Here is a 23,665-nt window from a genome sequence, read left to right on the forward strand (position 1 = left end):
TACATAACAGCAGCTGGTAAAAAGTATTGATATTGCCCTGCCTCTTAGCTACACCTTATAACATATGCATGTACCTTTCGGAGGTATATGATCAAAGAAAAGACTGATTATGAAAACATCTGAAATTTATGAAATTCATCTGAAGAACCCAAAAAAAACTATACAAATTAGTACCTTACAAAACAATGTTTATTGTTGCAAAGGAATTTATGTTTGCAAACCCTGATTCCTCTGTAGAAGGTAAGAAGGGAGATTTAAATTCATTAAATAGTGGGTTTATCAATAAGAATACAAACTAAAATATCAAAATAGTTTTTGTATTTTGAAATACGTATATACATATTATACATTTTACACCAAACAAAAAAAAAAACTACAGTTTTCAGATTTTTACATAGCATATGTTTAAAAAACTTGGCAATACATATTCTGGTTTAGTAAATAGTAACCAAAACGTTCCTATGTTGCTCAGCAGCACCTAAAATTTGAAACCTCAAAACATAATTAAAAAGCAAAACGTGAATGAAACATTATATTACAGCCATACAAACAATATAACGGTTGTAAAATGAGATGACCGAGTGTCTTTGCCGTCGGTGGAGAAAGGGTTAATGGCCTGGAGGCTTTTAGTAGTAACTCTATTAAAAGCCCCCAGGTTCCATAAGAATGTAACAGCTCAGGTTCTTGAATATATGTATAAACTGCATTGCAAATAATTCTACGCATACTCAACCACCTGTTAGGAATTGTAAAGAATTGAATACTTTAACGTTCCATGTGTCCGTGTTTCTTAGAAAAACAAATCACTGGAAATCATATAGTTTATATAATTTTTTGGGTGGAAGTACATATTTTTCACATAATGCATGCATTAAAGGCTATGAAAATCCATATACACTTCCCATGCAATTTGTGTGAGAAGTCAGATACCGGTCTGTGATTGTCTGTTGGGTGACATGCGTGCCTCTCTCTTACCTCTTACTTGCGCATGTCCCCTCTACACTGACCGACTGCACAGGGATAGGGTGTCACACACCAGTGCATTTGGTCACTGAGAACACACAATAACAAGGAAGACTACCATGGGCAGGCTACATGGACCGAATGTCTCTCATCCTACGTCAAATATTACGAGCAGGAGTTGCTGGTGGCCTTATGCCTATCCGTGACCTCTATTGTCACCCCACTAAGCCACATCTACCATCGTGTATTCCCCATTTATACAAACACATGTCTCTGGCAGATGTTCTCGGCAAGTATTTCTTTCAGCTCAGTCACAATGCTAGAAAAATGTTTGATACAATATAACCGAACATTACTATAAATATTTCAGATGTCTGTGCATGAATAAAGCAAGCATTATCGAATGCATTAAATAAAGAATATAGTTTAGCTTCCAGTAAAGCTGTACCTTTGTGCACACCTAAAATACATGTGCTTTGTACAGTACCATTTAATAATCCCTGCCATTTTGCATATCAGTATGTAAGATTCAAGGTAATGGCTATTATCTGAAATAAACATCATCCCTTTAACCTTATGTCATGTGCCAATCAGTATTATATATATTATATACACATACTGAAAAAAAAAAGCACTGTGACATCATATTAAATACACACGATTATTAGCATTAGAGAAACTGAATCTAGGGGACTGTATCAAGGCAGAACACTTTTCAACTATTTATTATCTCAATCACAAAAGTTTATTAAAAATGCAACACTATGGAGTCGTCTATTGCAAATAAATCCGCAATCAATAGATCAGCAAAAGTAGCAAATATATTGTTTAGGCAACTGCCATAGTACCCTTCCAGACCATGATAAATATGAAATAAGATTTATGGAAAGCAATTCCTCCTCTTCTTCACAGAATTATTATTAGGCTGGATAAGTGAAGAATGCATTTGCATTATTAGAGTGTTTAATGTGTAAGGCCATAGAGTAAATTACACAAATGATTGACTGATTTAACTATGCATTATAAAGGGTTGGCTCGGGTGTTCTTGCAGGAGAAGCTCACTGGGATTGATCCTTAATATGACATAGTAACATTGGTGAAACTAAAACCCACTCTTTAGTGAATAAACACCTCTGCATCATATTAGTTACACTTTGATATTACCTTATACACAGTTGCAAACAAAATTATTCAACCCTCGTTGCAAATCAGGTTTATTGACTTTCAGCTGTTTGCAATGAAGAAAACAAACAAAAGCAACTGAAATAGCTGAACACAACAAATGCGTCAAGTGGTTCCCTAAATTGAACTGTAAATGCAACTTATAATGACTGAAGAGAATCACTCACAACAGCACAAATAAGCAAAACAGACTATAAAGCTGATTTGCAATGGAGGTTGAATAATTTTGATTACAACTGTGTACGTATCTATCTATGTGTACTGCAACTATTAACATTTATGTGTAAAAAATATCTATACTAAAATGACTCAAAAAATGAATGACTTCAGCATTTTAAATTAATCTCAGAAATTGCCACTGCTATGATATATCATGTAAGGGAGCAAATCCATTATGGGCTCCAAGGAAAGACATACTTCCAGAAGCCGCTTATTACTGCAAACTCACCAATTATATGACCATGGATTGCAATACTTGTGCTCACAAAGAAATACCTCTAAGCCAGGCTTTTAGGGGTCCTTAGAGACTAGAATCAAATATCAAGGATACAGTCCAATCCACTTTAGTTACAATCAAAACGGAAAGAACCTGCTAACAAAGTACTAAAGCAATATGAAGTTCACCGGTCTCATATTTTCTCCTTGACAGCAGCATTATTCATTGTGTGTCACCCTGCCTGTGTTTTCTGCTAATATTTGCAGAGGATCATGCATGCATTTCTAGCTAATTTTGACAATATGAACGTCACTGCTTGGAAAGTACTAAAAAGCTGTAGAAATTACCTACGTTTTACTCTACAAAGTGTAGATGTGAAACACTAACATCCAAGAAACAAGGCAGTTAGATATTAACTAAGTAATGGTAATATACGCATGACGTGCACATAATAAGTGGATGAATGAATGAAGATTCTGTGTATGCTGGATTTCGAAATGAATGATACTTTAAAATGCTAGACACTGTATAAATAATAAATACAAATGTATACGGGCTGTGATTGGGTTCACGGAGACCAAGCCCTACCAACCCACTGCTCTGGAAAAATAAGTCATTGCTCCAAAAAATAATGAGTTTGGTCAGAATGGGGCAATATTATAGGATAATGGTACTTTATCATTCACACTAAATGTGTAAGTGTTTTAAGAGATAGCTTCTATCAAACTGCATTATTGCAAAAAAGGTTACTGTTAATAAAAATAAGCAATATATTATAAAATACAGAATTTATATAAATGCCTCATCTGATATAAAAAAAATACAAAATGAACAAGACTTTTTTTTTAAAAAAAAGGCCAACTTGGAATTTGCATTTTGAGGTGGTGTATGCCGGTTTGGATGTCGTCACATTTCAGCTCTCTGCTTTTGTTTCCCTCCATCCTCCTCTTCCTCCTCTTCTTCTTCATAGTTGTCTTCATTCCTCTCTTTGTGCTCCTCTTGGTCAGCTTCTTCCTCCCTCTCTGCACCAATCTGCTTTTCCAAGGCCTGGTAAGGAAGTATAAGAAGAAGAAATCAATGAGGAAAACCAAGGGTGGTCAAAGATTTCAAATGGGCCTATGCAAAGGAAAAAAAAAGAATCTGTCATGCTTGACGTCCATTGATTTTAGGGGTCCCTTCGTTTAACAGGGGCCACAAGAAGCGACTTCCATAGCATCAAAACAATACAAGACAAATGTTCTGTTTAAATTGAACAGCTTTGTTTGCCTTGAAAGACATTGTCAATATAAATGCCAATATTTGATATATGTCAGCTGCAGCCCCATATACTGCCAACATAGTGATGAAAAGATAAAGAAGCCCTGGGTGTGATTTGCCTGAGAGTCCGTTCTTTCTATCAATATCAAATATGAGATATTCTGTTACTGTTCTTTATATTATTTATTCAAAGCAAATGGTGACACGCAGAATACAAAAGGAGCATAGAGTAATTAATCAAATCTTAGAGCGCATTCATTTATGTAAATCATTATAAATTACACAGTTTATCATATCAAACATTATTATTGGACTAAATGCAAATATGATTATGCAACAACATAATGTGTTTTATGAAAAGCTAGGAATTTAATTTGGGTGGGTCATATAGCACTATTTTAAAATGCATTACATTTACTTCTTTATTCTTTCTTGAATACATATGGAAATTAAAGAGAGGTGCGTTTTGTTCTTTCTTTAGTCTGGAGGTAAGTGGATAGAATGTTTTGATGGATAGAGTGAACAGGTAATTGACTGGGGGGGTAGACATTCACAACTAGATAGAGAAAAGAAGAGCTGGGAGAGGATTGAGTGTTGAAAATCCAAGGAAGGTATAAGCAGGAAATAGATGAAGAAAAAGGATGTAAACGTTTGAAGTAAACGTTTGAAGGAAACGGGGGGGGGGGGGATTCAATGGCTATAAGCAAGGTGACCTTTATAAATTTTATAAAGGGAAAAAACACTAGATTAAGCATCTCTGGAATGAATCTCCTCAAGGTCTTGATTCATCACCAACTAAGCAAATGCAGCGGCAAGGGCTTTTGGAGGAGGCAGATCATATTTCTTTAATGTTAGGAATGATCTGTCTCCATTCTGCAAGTCATTGCATAGTCGGTGGCTAAGAGTGGCCGTCTCTTAAAGGACATTAATAAGCAATTGAGATCCCTTTCCCCTTTAAGCACTGCTATCTGCAAAGCAAACCTCTTCTATGCTCTGTATAGGTGGCAGGTTTACAGACACAAAATACCCAACCTATCAGTAGGACAGTAAAAGGGGCGCTTCTCAAAGAAAACATGTGCACACCAGACCCCGACAACCTTATTAAAGAAACACCAAGAACGCTTAATGCCTCTCCCTTTTTGATCATGTACTACTCTACATTTTTGTACAATGGAGGGGTTGTTCAATTAGTCACACATTTCAATTGCCCACAAAAGCATGCTGCTTGTGCAGAGGAGTCCCAAGAAAAAGTACCAGTAAATGATAGGCCTCTACTGGTTAGGCCTGTAAGGCCATGTAGCTTCTTCTCATCAGTGGCGTCGCTACAGGGGGCAAGGGGGGGCAATTGCCCCCCCTAGGTTATTCCTTGCCCCCCTGTTGCCCCCCCGCCGAATTTGCATGGTGCCGTCGCTAGCAGTCCCAGTCAGGTGCTAACGACGGCACCATGCCGTCACTAGCACTATCTTACCTTGATGGAGGTCTGTGGACCGCCATCACCACCTACCCCGGCGATCTGCCCCTCACACTGAAGGGCATCACCGGGGCCACCCGATCTGCCCGGTGACGTCTCGCGCAATGACGCGATGACGTCACCGCGCAACTTTATTAACAACTGACAATTGTCAGTTAAAGAGGTATGGGGGCATGCTGCTTAGATGCCTGTATCTCAGGCATCTAAGCAGCTACATACCCCCAACATATACCATTGGAAAGGTAATCGCCTCACCTTTCCAACGGTATATAGAGTGTAAAAAAATAATAAAAAATATTAAGTTAAAAAAAATAAAAATGTAAAAAAAAATGATTTGGGGGTCTCTAAAGGCAGATAAAAAAAAGATAAAAATTGCCTAGAAACCCCCAAATTAAATTATTCAAACATAAAGTAGTTTAACTTTAAAAAAAAAAAAAAAGTTTACGTATTCTAGCTAAATGATCACTGTGGTAGCCAATGTTACCACAGCGATCATATAGCTATAAAAAGTCACATTCCCTTTTTAAAAATGGCCGATACTAATTTTTAATCCTATGATCCCTTTGATCATGGGGTTAAATTTAGCCAACGGTAGAGGGAGGCAATTTTTGAAATCCTGATGAACTGCAAATATTATTAAAATCAGCCATTTAGCCTGTGCGGTACGTGAGTAACCATCTCATCCCTGGAGCGCCTTGCATTTTTACTGCAAAACTTATTTTTGCTGTAAAAGTGATTTTTTCTTCTCCCTTTACCATGATTTCTTTGGGATTGTAAGGGGAAAGAATGGTGTGTGCTTCTGTGAGTAAATGTATGGAAAGAATGGCGTGTGCTTCTGTGAGTGAATGGAGATATGAAAAGCATGTGAATGATCAGTAATTAGGGTTGAAGCCTTGACGTGGCATTACTGCTCACGTAGGAAGTTAAATTATGGCACAAAAAGTACACATTTGCAAAAACGACATCCCTTGGTGCATCAAATGAGGGGCTGCACGTGTTTCTAGTACAAACCTGGAGTGCGCAAGACACAAATGAACATGTCGCTATGGTTAGAAAAAGCAGGATGTTTGAGCCTTGGGGACCAAGATGGCACAGGCAGGGTGTATATGGGACAAAGATGGCAAATCTCATGTGTGTTATCTGGGTGCTGGCCAGGTTCTATGTGGGCAGCGTGGTTGGGGTGTGCAACCTGTGATCTATCCCTGTAATTTAGGGGGTTTTAAATATACCTTTAATGCCGTGTTTTTATGTGAATTCCAATTGATCTGTACCTGCAAAGCTGGGTTTGTGTGTTCTTCTGTAGATCCATATCTGCTATGCTATGTTTCCATACAGGGTTTGTATGTCTTGTTCAGTTGATTAATACCTGCAATGCTGTTTCCATGTATTGATTTGATCTATACCTGCAATGCTACATTTCATATATTATTATTGTATACCTGTTTATATATCTGTTTATTTGATATATACCTTCAGTGCTGAGATCACAAGTGAATTTCAATTGATCTATACATGCAAAGCTGGGTTTGTGTGTTAATGTGTTGATCTATACCTGCTATCGGCAGCAGGGTCTAATATTTATATATATATTTATATATATATCGGCAGCAGGGACTAATATTAGGCCCTGAAATCATTTAGTGGAAAAGTTAAGGTATTGTGTTGTTTAAAGGATTTCAAGGATTAGTCGTACTAAATTGTGGCTTCAGGCTTCCCATGTTGAATGATCAAGTATTGTATTGTCCAATAATAAAAGTATCATTCCATAGCACATTACTTTTGGCAAAATATATATATATATATATATATATGTGTGTGTGTGTGTTTTCAGTGGTATGATTTAATGGTGGAAATTATTAATGCCCCCCCAGTTTGACTGTGGTATCTTGTGTGCCCCCCCTATATATTGTTTCTAGAGTCGCCACTGCTTCTCATTATCACTGATTAGTAGGCACCGACACTTTCAGAACCCAAGTTGCTGGGTTTGGTCAATTCAAGGAAGTTCAGGTAGCATGACACCAAGAATAAAGGGATATATATATATATATATATATATATATATATATATATATATATATATATATATATATATATATATATATATATATATATATATATAAGCAAATGCAGCGGCAAGGGCTTTTATATATATATAAATATATATATATATATAAATATATATATATATATATATATATACGTTCACCGGCAGAGGTGATGCACGTAAACAACCTCAGCTGCCAGGGGGAGTACCGGCAAGGGAGATTGTGCAGGCGTGCCAGCGAGAGGTTGTCAACGCTTGTATCGCCGCAGCCGGTGAACGTCTGCTTGATGTACACTAACAATCTTCCTTGCCGGCACTTCCCATGGCGGAAGTGCCAGAACCGGAAGTTGAATACGCGTACTGCGTAGCTGTCCCCCGCTGGCCCTGCAAGACCCCGGGGAGTCTGCACCGGTAAGTCTAGGGGGGGGGCTCTTGGGGGCAGAGTGGCAGCATATGTCGGGGGGGTAGAGTAGCAGCATATCTCGGGGGGGCACATCTCAGGGGGGGATAGAGTGGCAACATATCTCGGGGGGGCAGAGTGGCAGCATATCTCGGGGGGGGCAGAGTGGCAGCATATCTCGGGGGGGCAGAGTGGCAGCATATCTGGTGAGGGCAGAGTGGCAGCATATCTGGTGAGGGCAGAGTGGCAGTATATCTGGTGAGGGCAGAGTGGCAGCATATCTGGTGAGGGCAGAGTGGCAGCATATCTGGTGAGGGCAGAGTGGCAGCATATCTGTTCCACTAAGTGTTTTTTTTTTTTTAACTAAGAAATTTTTTTCTTTAAAAAGCACCTAACTTTTAGGGTGCGGCCTATATTCGAGCCAATACGGTATATATATGAGAGTGACAGGTAAGGTAGAGCAACATACTTAAGGTCCAGTGGTTACTGGACTAGCAGTGATAGGGAAACGGATTACCAATTGTTTGGAGTGTTTTTGTTGTTCAGTCATGTGCAGTAGGGATGGTTAAACGTGAGGCCAACATAGGCTTCTTCCAAGCCTGGGTCTGACAGTAGGTAAGCAATAATGATAACAGTAAGGCTAGATGGGTGGTAATGCTACTGTGAATAACATTGGTATAACTAATAAAATTTGATATTAGGTTGTCTGTCTGTGTGTGTGTATATATATATATATATATATATATATATATATATATATATATATATATATATATATATATATATATATATATATATACATATACATATACACACACACACACACACATACATCAGGTGCATCCACAAGTCAGCACATAGTTATGGTATAGTAAAATGATGAGAGTCCATCACACTTGGCACTTTTATTAAGACAGAATGGCTATTATGGAAAGTCCAGTCCACCTCTGTATATTACTTACAGTTTCTACATGTTCCCCATATGGTTCTTCTCCATTTTGTTCTCTTTTTCTTTCTTCTGTAAGATCTTCTTGAACCTAATAATTATTGATTGAAATTATTAGTTACAGCAACTCATGCTATTATGTTAACTCCAATATTCTTGGTACACTTGTTTCTTTACCGTTTATGATTTGATACACATATGACCCTTAAGCAATTAATTATTTTAATACTGTGGGGAGTAAGGTTTCACTTTATGTCAGCAGGGAGTGTAATGATTACATTTGGTCTTTTCATTAACCCCCTAGTCACTAGCTGAGTGAGGATCATATACTACATTAAACAAATGAGGTAAACATAAGGAATGAAACATGTACACGCCATTCATTATTTTCATGTTTTTCCTTTATGTTTTTAATTCATTTATTTCCTCTCTTTATTCTTAATCTGAGAGCTTCCCCACATTTCAAAAGGCTCTGCACGATCACCGACCAAAAAATTCCACAGGGAGGAAGTGAACTCTATTTTTGCTGCCTTTAGACACCCATGACTTTAAGGATTAACAATATGGACTCTATATTTTTTTTTTAACCAGCAACTTTATTGTGTACAAGGTAACATCTAACAGATTAATCTAATCATAAAGGATTCTTCCTGCTCCCACTTTCTATTTTATATATCAACACTTGACAAAACATAGATGTTCTCTTTGCCACGGTTGGTGTCTTGTTGATAACCGTGACGTGTTCCAGGACCCCCTCTTCTTCGGTTTTACATATCAGGACATATTAACAATCATTGGGTTCCTTAGCAGGTCTAAAGATTAGGTAAATACAACCTCAGATGAACAACAACACGTGACATATTACACCGTGATGATTTATTCAATTATTTATTCAACAAAAATAAGGCAAAATGGAGAAGTCATGTGAGAAAGTACATCTTATGATTCAATAAATTGTGGAAAAACCTTTAGCAGCAATAACGTGAAGCAATTGTTTTCTGTATAACTTTCCCAGTGTCTAACATCTTTGTGAAGGAATATTTTGGTATAAAGAAGAGTTCATGGTCGACTCAATGACCGCAAGGTTCCCAGCTCCTAGGAACAAGCCCAAATCATCACCCCTCCACCACCATGCTTAACAGTTGGTATGAGGTGTTTGCTGATATGCTGCGTTTGGTTTCAGCCAAACATGGCGCCATGCATTATGGCCAAACATCCAAAGGACATTTTTCCAGAAGACTTGTGGTTTGTTCAGATGCAACTTTGCAAACTTAAGTCATGCTGCCATATGCTTCTGAGAGAGAAAAGAGGATTTCTCATGACAACCCTTTCAAACACGCCATACTTGTTCAGTCTTTTTCTAATTGTAGTGTCATGGACATTTAACATGCTTACTGAGGCCTGTAGAGCCTGAGATGTAAAGTCTGGGTTTTTTCCCCCCAACTTCTCTGAGCATTGGACTGTCTGACCTTGGGGTGAATTTGCTGCGATGTCCACTTTTGAATAATATTTCTCAATGTAGAATGATGTACTTTAAAATTGTTTTGAAATGGTCGTATATCTCTTCAGATTGATGGCCAGCAATAATTGCTTCTCTAAGATCATTGCTGATGTCTTTCCTCCTTGGCATTGTATTAACACACACCTGACAAGCACCTCCAGACAAGCAAACTGCTAAAACAATAAGGAACCTTGCTTAGCAGCACCTGTCTGCTACTTAGCATCTTAATTCCTATGGAAGCAGTAAGGGTGTACTTAGTTCTTCCGCACATGGCTTCTCCATTTTGGCTTTATTTGTGTTGAATAACTCATGACACAGTGTAATGTCATGTGTTGTTGTTCATCTGATATTGCATTTACCTAATTTTTAGATCTGCTAAGGAACAGATTATTGTTATTATGTCCTGATATGTAAAACCATACAATTCAAAGAGGGTGTTCTTTTTCACATGGCTGTCCCCGTTTACTAACCTTGTCATGTGTCACTTAAGGAAGTTCTAATAGTCTCAGAAGCCTTTGCATTACTTGTTAGACAGCCGTGATGTATGTGACCAAAATAAATCAATGTGTTGTGTAAAGAAAGAAAAAGTTAACGAGAGTATAGAACACAATAAATCTCTGGCTGAGGTCAAATAAGAGATGGGGTTTGTAGAGGGAATAAGTTATTGGGAACACAGTTCCATAAACAATCAATTCACTTGTCCTCTGTAACCTTCTGTAAACCATTTGTGGTTATGTCAGTCGTGAAATTAGTTGCCATTGCAGCTTGTAAAAATATATGGGTCTTTCATGATCCATGTTCTTACATTATTTAGCCACTCATGCAATAAACAAGTCAACAATTACACTCAACTTTTCATCCAAATGATTAGATTGTTAGTTTTAATATATATTTGGTTAAATATAATAACAAAAAAAATTTGTATAAATACCTCTTCTTCTAATTCCTCTTGGTACTGTTCATCTATATTATCCTCCTGCTGGTCGGGGTTGCCTGCCAACTTTAAATAAACAGATACATATTTAAATGATTTATTTAACGACTGAGAAATACCTATGCAACTGTAACTGGCCTGGCATGCCATTGAAACCTACATGATTTTCACTGTTAACACAGATAACATGTTATCTGGCTCTTAAATTCTGTAAATGTACACTCAAACATAGAAAAAAATAACCAATGGAAGGTGAAATTCATGCCACCCATGCACTAAACCGAAATAATTTCTCATTTGCTTCAATACTGAACAAAAAGGAGAATTTCATTAAAAATAATTACAGTGTCTTGTGCTACAAATATTGTTAGCCATTTGCCTTGCAACTGAAGCATAACAACGTGTGTGTTTTCTGTACAAGCAGGGAAAACATGATGAAGTCTTAGGTTTTCGGTGCTGACTTTCATGTAAGCCTCTGTCTTGTGGAGTACTTCTGCCTCCATGTGACATCTCCTGGCACTTTATTCTCTGTTATGCCAAAACAACTTACTACTAAATGCTCTTGGCCCTCTGGCTGGCCCTGGTGTTGCTGTCTGTGCTGTTCATTTTCATCTGGAAGATTCTCTTCTCGCTCTTGTTCCGCCTCCTCAAATTCATCTTCACCTTGGTTATTGGGATCGTCCGCAGGGTTGACATCTTCTGCATCAGTTTTCTACCCGTGCATAAATCATTGTACCATTGGATTAAAGCAGTATTTGTTAGAGGATGCAATGTGTCAACTATGTTTTATACATAACACATTTGTCTGAATATAAGATTAAAGTGCTTGATTAAAATACACGCCAAAGCAAAATATTTTTTGCTTTTATTTTCCTTTCTGTTTTAATGCAAAAATTGCAAAGAGTTCTTTGCTTGAAAAAAAATCTGGATTTAATAACAACCATATACAAGGATTTCCCAAGAAAACGTGATTTGTATGCAAATTTGTAAAGACGTGACTTTATGTTAAGGAAAATAAAAGTAGCAGGGTATCCTCCACAGATAAATAAAGAACAGGTTTGGATATCATTTCTGTTTTTTAGAGGGGCTGCAAATAAATTATCCTATTTATTGAAGAGGATGAGGGAAGAAGATGGGGGAGTGAGGTGGAGGGGCGATAGGAGTCTCAGGACTCAGGATAGGAGTGTCTCTCTCTCTCTCTCAATGTTCATAAGTCATCTTGATTCCCTATCCAAACATTTGGTCTGGCTGAACAAACCAAATCAATCTCTTAAAAAAAAAACTCATCTGTAACCCTAAGTGAAATATTCTAGATCAATAGTGGCTGCGAGTTAATGGGTAAACTTACACATACTACAAAACAACTTAAGAGGAGTAAACTTTCTGACATTAAGCAATTAAAAGAAAATTAAAACACTCCATAAGATCTCCAGGAGTCATATAAAATGTTTCAATCACGATTACCGTAACTGTATTTAAGATGCAGTGCCAAAATCCATCTGTTATATTCGGTAGCATCCGATACGCTGTGATGCTTTCCGTCACATTAGCCAGGCCGATGTCAGAAAGAGCGGTCAACTCTTATTTATCTCAATATATGAAACATACCTCCTGTTTCTCTCTGCTTTCAACTCGCTGATCCATGCCATTTTCCTCATTTGCATTATTAGCGTCTTCTGCTTCATCTTGGTGATTATCCTTTTCGTAAGCTGGAATGAAATGTCAGGACTTTAGGAAACGTTCTACATCAGCAATTAAGACGTGAAGGTGCGCGAATCGTCACAGTGCTGTGCAATAAGAATTATGTTCCTGGAGTGAAATGTTATGAATATTATTATGAGGGTTTAGGGATTTTTAAGAGAGATCTCCCTTACAAACATAACAAGCACACCATCTTCATAATTCCTTGGAAGAATAAATTAAAGTGGTTAAAGCCAGGTCCTTACACAAGCTTATTGGCCATACCATTCTTATGTGTAGACTTAAAGTTGCGTGTAAAAATATTCATTTTACATTAGATCAATAATCCTAAACACAAATCAAATTTATGAAATGTGTATCTGAAGTCCGAAGATTAGCAAGAAGTGCTAATTTTCATGGCTTTCCCACTACAACCACACAACCTTCAACTCCGAAAAAGTAACACAAGAATCTCAAAACACTCTATATGCTTAAAGAACTATTTGAATAAGGTGAATTACACAATTCTGCACAAATTTGTATCATCTATTTTTAGTCTTTCAAGTTACATCAGTGGCAATAAAGAACAGCAAGACTCCAGTCTAATAGAAAGGGTAGCACCCCATGTGGCTTGTAAGTGTTACATTATGAGACCTCCATTAAATACCTTTTCTATGTTATTGTCTACCATTTATTATGCTTCATAAGACCTGCTTGAGATGGGTTTCAAACTGGACTCTCTATTCTCCCCATGATGATCGCATTCTGCTTGCAAAATCCTTTAATGGAAACTTAAAAGGATTTATAGGGGAGGCATTCGCTGATCTATATGATGCTCTGCATTATATATTTTTTATTTATTTCAGTTATTTACAATGGTTGGCAAAAACCTAGTGCTGTATATTGAGTAATAAAGGTTAGATGGCTCTTTTTTTATGACTCCGTCTGCACTGTGGGAGATAAATAAAACACTAGTGTTGCTGCAGAACAGAATAAAATACTTTTGCTGTAATAATTAAAAAAAAAAGGAAAAGGTTATATTTTTAGCTAAGGTGGATTACAAACACAAGGAAAGGGCCTTGAACACAAGCCTGAAACATAAATATGGCCCATGATGCAAGCATTGCAAGATGATCTGCGCCATTATACATTGGCAAGAACAAGCGATTGCCAAACAGAAAGGAATTGTACATGGCAAGTCCACTTAAGAATGAATCTTATGTGTGCCTTAATGGGGAGATGTTAACTTATAAGTAAAGTTAATGGAGGAAGTTTATTTCAGAGGAGGAGAAATGTTAGAAAATGAGGTCATAATCTAAAACTAGAGTCAGAGGCATAGATGCAACGTAAGGAAGTAGGAGGGTGTTAAATCAATAGCACAGCTTCCAAGCAGAAGTGGTAGAGTCTAATAAAGCATGTAATTTAAACATGCACGGGATAAAGCCGAACATAGACTGAATCTAAGACAAGGCCGAGGACTGGTTAAGGTTTGAGTCTTTACGTCGGGACAAATGGGCAGACTAGATGGGCCAAAAGGGGCCAAATCTGCAATCTATTTCTATGGTTCTGTTTCACTCCAACAGAAGGCTACATTCTGGTCAAACCAGATGTTTTTTAATAAACACAAAGACAAAGGGCAAAAGCATATTCTTCAAAATCTACAGAGCAACTAGTATGCAAAAATTATTTTATTGTATTAAAATAACCAACTGTTTGGTAAAGTTACAAAGAACCTAGTATTTGATGGCAGATAAGAATAAATGGGCCAGTCTAATCTGTCCATCCAGTTATTCTAAAGATTCACAGAATTTGTAATTCATTTCTAGTTTATTAAGATTTGGTGAACTCTGTCAGCAAAATTAACATATGTATTTATTAATCCACCTATATGGATTTGTATCAGCAATGTCTATTCACTAAAGGCAGCGTGGAGCTTGCAGGAGAGTTGTGGTTTCAATTACCCAGGCCCAGACTGGCCATCAGGCAAACCAGGCAAATACACAGTGAGCCACAGGCGGCCCACATTTACTTTACTGATGTTCAGACCACAGATCTGGTCCTTCAGTGTGCAGCACTGGCTGGATGCAGGTGGCCACACACTGTGGTCACAGGTATCCAGCCGGAGGCCACACATATATCATTTAGCAGCCATGGGCTTTAAAGTGGCAGTGTTGCTCTTCATTTCCACTTAGACCCTGCCCTCACTTCACTATGAAGGGTAAACACGGCCATGTTTCTGTAGCAAGAAAAGCTAAGCTCACCCTGTAAAATACATATTTCCATGTGTGATGAGCCTTTGAAGAACTTTCACTAACTTAACTATACATTTAACAGGGGAACCCAAGCTCTCCCTGCAGCAGAAGCTCATTAGGTTTGGCCCCTTGGCCATATATGTCTAGAGTTGAATCTTCAAACTAATCTACCAGCTCTGGTCTTTAATGAACTGACCCAATTTGTTTGAATTGAAATGACTGGTAAGTAGGACGTTTAGTAATAACAAACAGTGGAGTTTTTCTTTATTCAGTCAAGTACAGTGGGGCAAAAAAGTATTTAGTCAGCCACCAATTGTGCAAGTTCTCCCACTTACAAAGATGAGAGAGGCCTGTAATTTTCACCATAGGTACACTTCAACTATGAGAGACAGAACGAGAAAACACAGTCCATAAATCACATTGTCTGATTTTTAAAGAATTTATTTGCAAATTATGGTGGAAAATAAGTATTTGGTCAATAACAAAAGTTCATAAATACTTTGTTATATACCCTTTGTTGGCAATGACAGAGGTCAAACGTGTTCTGTAAGTCTTCACAAGGTTTTCACACACTGTTGCTGGTATTTTGGACCATTCCTCCATGCAAATCTCCTCTAGAGCAGTGATGTTTTGGGGCTGTCGCTGGGCAACATGGACTTTAAACTCCCTCCAAAGGTTTTCTATGGGGTTGAGATCTGGAGACTGGCTAGACCACTCCAGGACCTTGAAATGCTTCTTATGAAGCCACTCCTTCATTGCCCGGGCGGTGTGTTTGGGATCATTGTTATGCTGAAAGACCCAGCCACGTTTCATCTTCAATGCCCTTGCTGATGGAAGGAGGTTTTCACTCAAACACTCACGATACATAGCCCCATTCATTCTTTCCTTTACACGGATCAGTTGTCCTGGTCCCTTTGCAGAAAAACAGCCCCAAAGGATGATGTTTCCACCCCCATGCTTCACCGTAGGTATGGTGTTCAGTGGATGCAACTCAGCATTCTTTCTCCTCCAAACACGACGAGTTGAGTTTCTACCAAAAAGTTCTACCTTGATTTCATCTGACCATATGACATTCGCCCAATCCTCTTCTGGATCATCCAAATTCTCTCTAGCAAACTTCAGACAGGCCCGGACATGTACTGGCTTAAGCAGGGGGACACGTCTGGCACTGCATGATTTGAGTCCCTGGCACCGTAGTGTGTTACTGATGGCAGCCTTTGTTACTTTGGTCCCAGCTCTTTGCAGGTCATTCACTAGGTCCCCCGTGTGGTTCTGGGATTTTTGCTCACCGTTCTTGTGATCATTTTGACACCACGGGGTGAGATCTTGCATGGAGCCCCAGATCGAGGGAGATTATCAGTGGTCCTGTATGTCTTCCATTTTGGAATAATTGCTCCCACAGTTGATTTCTTCACACCAAGCTGCTTGCCTATTGCAGATTCAGTCTTCCCAGCCTGGTGCAGGTCTACAATTGTGTTTCTGGTGTCCTTCGACAGGTCTTTGGTCTTGGCCATAGTGGGGTTTGGAGTGTGACTGTTTGAGGTTGTGGACAGGTGTCTTTTATACTGATAACAAGTTCAAACAGGTGCCATTAATACAGGTAACGAGTGGAGGACAGAGGAGACTCTTAAAGAAGATGTTACAGGTCTGTGAGAGCCAGATATCTTGCTTGTTTGTAGGTGACCAAATACTTATTTTACCGAGGAATTTACCAATGAATTCATTAGAAATCCTACAATGTGATTTCCAGTATTCTATCCCCCCATTCTGTCTCTCATAGTTGAAGTGTACCTATGGTGAAAATTACAGGCCTCTCATCTTTTTAAGTGGGAGAACTTGCACAATTGTGGCTGACTAAATACTTTTTTGCCCCACTGTATATGTACCTTCTCCTTCATCTTGTATGTGCTGCTCCTCTTCACCTTGTACAATATCGTGGTCCATGTTATCATACTGTGCTTGTTTCCTACAGAAGAAATATTTATGTATAAGGTTTTACTAATTATCGGTAAATCAATATATGTTTCATACAAATAAATAAAATGTGGATTGTATACGAGACCTCATTCTGTCAGCCACTTGTTCTTCTCTATAGCGATTCTGCCTCTGCACTTCCAGGTCTTTCTCGTGTAATTTTTTCTGTTGCAGGAAGTGTTCTTGTAATCTTTGTCTGTGGAGGGACTCTTGGTGTTCTCTGAGGAGTCTGGCTTTCTCAACTCGGTGGGCTGCTAACTGCTGCTGTTCCAGCTGTTCCTCATAGGCCGATTTAAAATGATTTTGAGGCTTGGAAGTTTGATCACTCTGTTCCAAAAAGTAAGCAGAAATAAGCAATGTAGGTTTGGGAAATATACAAACACAAAATAAATTACAATTGATAAAGAACCTAATAAATACTGGGAAGGTTTGATAGCCAATCCAATTTCTGCGGCTGGCAAACGGTTTAGTGCATATATATTTGCACTTTATGTAATCACTGGTACCTATCACACCGTTTAGAAGCACCTCTCATTTTCATTCTGGTAGGTTTGATTCCAGAATTAAGACATACAGAAACTTGGAATGTGTTGTAGGGCTGCAACTAACGATTATTTTAATAATCAATTAGTTGGCCGATTATTTTTTCGATTAATCGATTAATCGGATAAAAAAAAATTTTTTTTAATTTAAAATAATGTAATAAAAAACGTACACTTTACACTTTCATCTCTTTATTGCAATGGCCTCTCGCTATTCACGTTCTTATTTTACTGACATAATAATAAAAGCTACAAAAACCCAAACACTGTTTCTCAAACTAGGTTTTAATACAAAGTTATTAGTAAATATTAATTCATATGCTAACTATTTTTCATGTTTAATAAAAACTATGAGAAAAAAACCTTGTTTACATTTTTTTTATTTACCAAACTGCCCCCGGTTATGCACATCTGACCCCCAGCTTGCCACTCTGCCCCCATATATGCCTTATACCTCTTATATGCCAGTGATATGCAACTGAGCCCCCTGATATACCCTTTACCCCCAGATATGTTTTATGCCCCCCTGATATGCCTAATATCGATATGCCTTATACCCCCTATATGCCACTGAGCCCCCTGATATACCTTTTACCCCAGATATGTTTTATGCCCCCCTGATATGCCTAATATCGATATGCCTTATACCCCCTATATGCCCTGAAATTCATAATACCCCCCATACACCACTATAACTCTGGCTCCTCCCCCTCCCATACACCACTCTGGCTCCTCCCCCTCCCATACATCACTTTGGCTCCTCCCCCTCCCATACTCCACTCTGCCTCCTCCCCCTCCCATACATCACTTTGCCTCCTCCCCCTCCCATATACCACTTTGCCCCCTCCCATACTCCACTCTGGCTCCTCCCCCTCCCATACACCACTCTGCCTCCTCCCCCTCCCATACACCACTCTGCCTCCTCCCCCTCCCATACATCACTTTGGCTCCTCCCCCTCCCATACATCACTCTGCCTCCTCCCCCCTCCCATATACCACTTTGCCCCCTCCCATACTCCACTCTGGCTCCTCTGCCTCCTGTCAGCCACGGAGGTTCACAAGACACCAGGGAGCCGGGTAGAGAGGCAGAGTGCCGTATGGGAGGGGAAGGAGCCAGAGTGGTCTATGGGAGGGTGGCTCCCATACACCCCTCTGACTCCTCCCCCTCCCATACACCGCTCTGCCTCTCTACCCGGCTCCGTTACTGACAGGCACTTTCACTGCAGCTTCATAGAAGCCTCAGTGTAAGTGAAGTGCAGTAACGGAGGCTGTCTGTGCGATGCAGACCCCCACCGGCTGACAGAGAGGATGATCCTCTGTCAGCCGGTGGGGGTCTAAACGATGCGCACAGACAGCCTCCGTTACTGCCCTTCACTTACGCTGGGGCTTCTATGAAGTCAGTAACGGAGCCGGGTAGAGAGACAGAGCGGTGTATGGGAGGGGGGAGGAGTCAGAGGGGTGTATGGGAGGGGGAGAGAGAGACGGAAGTGAGAGACCGGCCGACAGTGAGGGGAATCCAGGTCCCCTGCAGCGTTGCGGGGGATCTGGATTCTAGTGTTATAATCCGATCTCTGTTTGAGGTCGGATTATAATTTTTATAAATCGATAAAAATCGATTCGATTAATCGATATTATTATCGATTAGTTGTTTCAGCCCTAATGTGTTGTGCATGCAGCGGCACATGTACAGGAACGGGCTGTATTATCCCAATGCATATCCTATCGGGTAGCATGTTAAGGAATTAACACTGCTACAACCCTAACATGTATAGAAATAAAAGGGTCCAAGCAGAGACTCAGTAGGCCATTGGAAAACAGGGAGATGCATTTATTTGCAAAATGAAGAGTCATGCAACAATAGCGTGACTGTTGCTGCGAGCCTCACTTTTACATTGGTTATGTATGCAGAAGAATCCACTGACAATGGGTCTCATATAACAGCATATTGAGTTGTGGCTTAAACACCCTGAATTCAATAAGCATTAAAGGCCATCTCTGGAAAATCTCTCTACTAGAAAGTATAAGCTAGTCATGCATAATGTACAGTGAGGACAGCTTTCCCACATTACTATCTATTATACAAGGTCAACACACACCTTCCTGCAGGAGAAGCTCACTCAAGTTCACCCTTGATGATGCATTGGTATGTAAGTGAGCTGAAATTTCCAACTTTGGGATCTATTCCCAGAGTTTTACAGCAGAGACATTTGCGATATGCCGCATTGTAACCATCAGCATGACTTGCTATTTATATTTAATTCAATTTCTGGATCCATTATGGTAAACTAATATGGGTAAATTCCAAACCTCTACATGGTTGTCTCCCTGCATGATGTTGGTCTCTTCCTCATTTTCCTCCAATCTTTGTTCTTCTTCTGAATGCCTGTGGTGTTCCTGTTCTTCCTGCATTTGATCCTGATCTTCCACTAAACGTTCAGGCTTTCCAACCTGCGCCATCTCTTCCTCCTCTAATTCCTTCTTGTGTTCCTCTTCTACCTCCACAGGATGCTCAGTGGGTGGTTCAGCCTCTTGTTGTTGACCCGTGTCCTCATCTGATTTCTCTTTCACCTCATTTACAGACTCTTCATTAGACACTCTTATATGTTGGACTGCCTGTTCATGTTCATCTTCATTCTGTGTCTGGATATCAGAAAAAACACATATGAAAACAATGTTTGACAATAGTCCACCTCACCATTCTAAGAAATATAAGTTTAATAGAAAAGTGCGTATTCTGAAACCTTATCTAGTCATACGGTAAGCACACTCTGGATGACAAGCTTAAATAGAGGCATTACTTTAACTCTACCCTAGGGAGTACTATCTTCCCTGGCCTCAGACATTGGTGTTCATGCAGCCAGTGTTTATTGATTTGCCAAGACATGAGCACATTATGTTATCGCTTAAGGGGAAATATGCAGATAATAAAAAACATTCCACATGTAGCAGTATAATGCCCAGAAACGGAAATCTTCCCATTTTTATCAGATAAAAAATTCCTACACCTTACACATGGCCAGTTACACGACTCTTCTTTCTGCTTATAGATGCAGTTACTTCTGTGACTTCAATACCCTATACCATTGCCCTTATTATGCATCTCATATAGACATGTCTGCACTGAAACTGACTTAATGCAAAAAATGGTATCTGTAAAAAAAAAACATAAAACTATTTATTGTAATGCTTCATTTTAAAAGCACTTTAGAACAGTTTACTACCATGCACCACAAATTAATATGTTGCTGAGCATATTAATAATGATGGCACAAAATCTATTTTTTTATGCAGACAAGACCCTTATGACCTTTCACTGTATGACAACTTCTTTGTTAACCCTATTACATTGTACAGTGCAGAAGAGCATATCACCATATTTTAGAATTCTTCTTTATAACCATCTAATAAATATGTCATAAAAAGTGTTACAATCTTACTAATATTATTCCTACACACAATATACCATTCCCACTAAGTACCTGTTGTGATTCTTTATTAACCTGTAATTCTTGTTCTGTGGGTTGCTCACGGACTCTTTCAGTTGGTGGAACAAGCCGCTGTTGTACTGTGGATGCGTTTTGTTCTGTCTGACGCAGACTTGGCACTTTATTAAGTGCTTCTTTTAACCGTATAAACTCATCTACCTGGTTCTGAAAAGTACACAAGAGCATTATATTATACCTGCATCACTGTGTTTTAACCTGAGATGAGCACCTTTTATGGCCACGTGTGGCCAACACACATCCATCAGGAAATAAAGGCATTTGCTGAAATCGCAGAATGAAAAAGAATGAGAAAAGCATTAGGTCTGCTGATAGATTAGGTTTTTTTTTAACTTTCATACGGAGAATCAAACAAGAACCGTCAAAGGGATTTTCTTGGTTTAGGATTTATCGGAAATAAATTAAAGTCATATAATCCTGATGCTTGTAGAAGGGAGAGTTAAATCTTCTTCAAATCTTGGCAGATTGCAATTTGACAATTAGTCGGGGCCGACAGCTTTTTTTACTTTGCCAGTCTAGGCATAGAGCGGTTTTGCATGTTCCATACGCGTTTGGAAGGCATCAGTGGTACCCCTGACATTGGGGACCAAGCAGCCGAGTCACCCGGCAATGTCACCGGCCCCGATAGCAATAGGGTTGCCAATTATTTGAAAATTGGGATATAAATCCAAACCACTTTTTTTTTTTAGAATCCCTTTAACACATTTACTCCATTCCAGCAGATAAAAGAACAGCTAAATAGAAAAGTGCAGGCATTTGTAAATTAGTAGAGTTATTGTAACGCAAACGTCTTCAGAGGGAAACATACTGGATTACTGTATATACTGGAGCTCACAAAATACATATTTTTCTATTATAACGTTGCTTAACTCTGGTCAAATAAAACAGTCTTCCAGTGTGCTGATAAACTACAATGTGGTGGCTGCTTGGCAGCCATGGGAGTTGTAGTTAGTGGAGAGGCCAAACCTGGCTTTCCTAAGCAAGTCTAGAAGGCCCAGAGACAAACCAGTTTAAAAGTAGAGCAATACTTAAACTAGCCATCGCGTAGCGAGCAACGCACTCTGGCCCAAAAATGTCTAACATCAACTAAATAACTTAATATTAAAAGTGCAAGTGGAGAAGAGAGGACAGATTTTGTATTAGATGAAACACAGCCTTCAATTAAATCTTATTCAACATCATTCATGTGGCTAACATAAAATTTTAACTGAAACTTGCCCCAAATCCTTTAAATCCAGAAAAAGACCAAAGGAAGTTTTAAACAAAGTGCAATTGTGATTTATTCACCAGAGCTACTAATCGGATGGTACAGGAAATAGGAATATTGCTTTTATGGTGAAAAGTCACATTTTCAGGTTTTGCACCAGATTTTCTCTTTCTAAATAACCCACAATGTACCCACTCCATCTACAATCATACTGGTCTTGACCAATGATAAGATCTCATATTTTGGATAGACTTTGGATGGATGAGAATAGCCATCAACTAAAACAATATACAGTCACTGCAACCTTTTATAGATGACGGGGAAAAAGTAAAACATTAGTTGCCAAAAGAGATGTGCTGCCTGAAATCAGTTTCAAGGTAGCACATCCGTTGTTGAAGAATGAAGTCAAACTGGAGATAAAGCAGAGAAGTGCATTTAGTCTGTTAGCGGTGATTGTTTTACACAGACCGTTTTAACAGTACAACGAATAAAAACGCAAGGATCCCAGAGGGTTAGAGTACAAATTGTCTTCCACATGCAAGCCGAACACACTGCAAGTTAATGGAAGGAAAGAGAGTAGTTAAGGATGCAAGGAGAATATCTTTCTTCTGACCTGCGCAGCTGCCAGTGCACTCTTGTGGCTGTCCAAGCTCAGTACAACGTGTTCATGCTGAGAGAGCAAGTTCTTATGCTGTTGCTACATCGAAAGGAGAATTGTTTGCATGATGTACTTTGTAGCATAATGAGGCACGAACCAATAATGCGCCGGGATATACAGTGCTATCACCTTATAAATATGTAACTCGGCAAAGCTAAGCTGACTTCATTCTACAGCATTTGGAATAAGTCTCAAGATTGTAAGCTTGCGAGCAGGGCTCTCTGCACCTAATGTATCGGTTTGTCTTAGTCTGTCAATTCTCATCTTGTCATACCCCTTGAATATATGTATTGTATTAAGTGCTGCGTAAACTGTTGGCGCTATATAAAAAAAAGATAATAATAATAATACGTATAAATTGACAGGGAACAAGTGGACACAAACAAATAGACCTAGAAGCCTAAAGGAGCTTGGGTAGCAGTATGGACCATAAGGAGGTCAGATACCAGTGATAAAATTCTAATTAGTAGCATAGAACAAACGTAATAATTGTGCAAGGGGTATGTATGTATGTATGCATGCATGTATGTATGTATGTATGTGTACATATATATAGACACACATACATGCTACACATGTTCATCATATTACATCATTTGTTCTTCACCTTTGTTTTTTCCTGTTTGCGTTAAACCCCATTCTAGAATTCATTCAAAAGATCACCCAGCGAGGACTATAAGATATAGTATTGAAATATGAAGTGCTGATGCCAATT

General features: G+C 38.9%; 1 protein-coding gene across 1 annotated transcript in view; it reads right to left on the bottom strand.

The window, feature by feature from the left end:
- Positions 1 to 3,487: 3,487 nt before the first annotated feature.
- LOC149300386 (Golgi integral membrane protein 4-like) overlaps positions 3,488 to 23,665 on the bottom strand; it is a 47,522-nt gene continuing 27,344 nt past the window's right edge. Inside the window, exons 7-14 of the mRNA XM_089485442.1 lie at positions 21,055 to 21,232; positions 19,890 to 20,209; positions 17,129 to 17,367; positions 16,953 to 17,032; positions 12,743 to 12,843; positions 11,685 to 11,846; positions 11,132 to 11,200; positions 3,488 to 3,628 (exon numbers count right to left, since the gene is read on the bottom strand). Of these exons, the coding sequence (XP_089341568.1) occupies positions 3,488 to 3,628; positions 11,132 to 11,200; positions 11,685 to 11,846; positions 12,743 to 12,843; positions 16,953 to 17,032; positions 17,129 to 17,367; positions 19,890 to 20,209; positions 21,055 to 21,232 (1,290 nt within the window). The remainder of the gene's footprint in view (positions 3,629 to 11,131; positions 11,201 to 11,684; positions 11,847 to 12,742; positions 12,844 to 16,952; positions 17,033 to 17,128; positions 17,368 to 19,889; positions 20,210 to 21,054; positions 21,233 to 23,665) is intronic.

This window comes from Sceloporus occidentalis, unplaced genomic scaffold (genome assembly GCF_023333645.1).
Source record: "Sceloporus occidentalis isolate IW3139 unplaced genomic scaffold, rSceOcc1.0.p SCAF_25, whole genome shotgun sequence".
In the NCBI taxonomy this organism is placed as follows: Eukaryota; Metazoa; Chordata; class Lepidosauria; order Squamata; family Phrynosomatidae; genus Sceloporus; species Sceloporus occidentalis.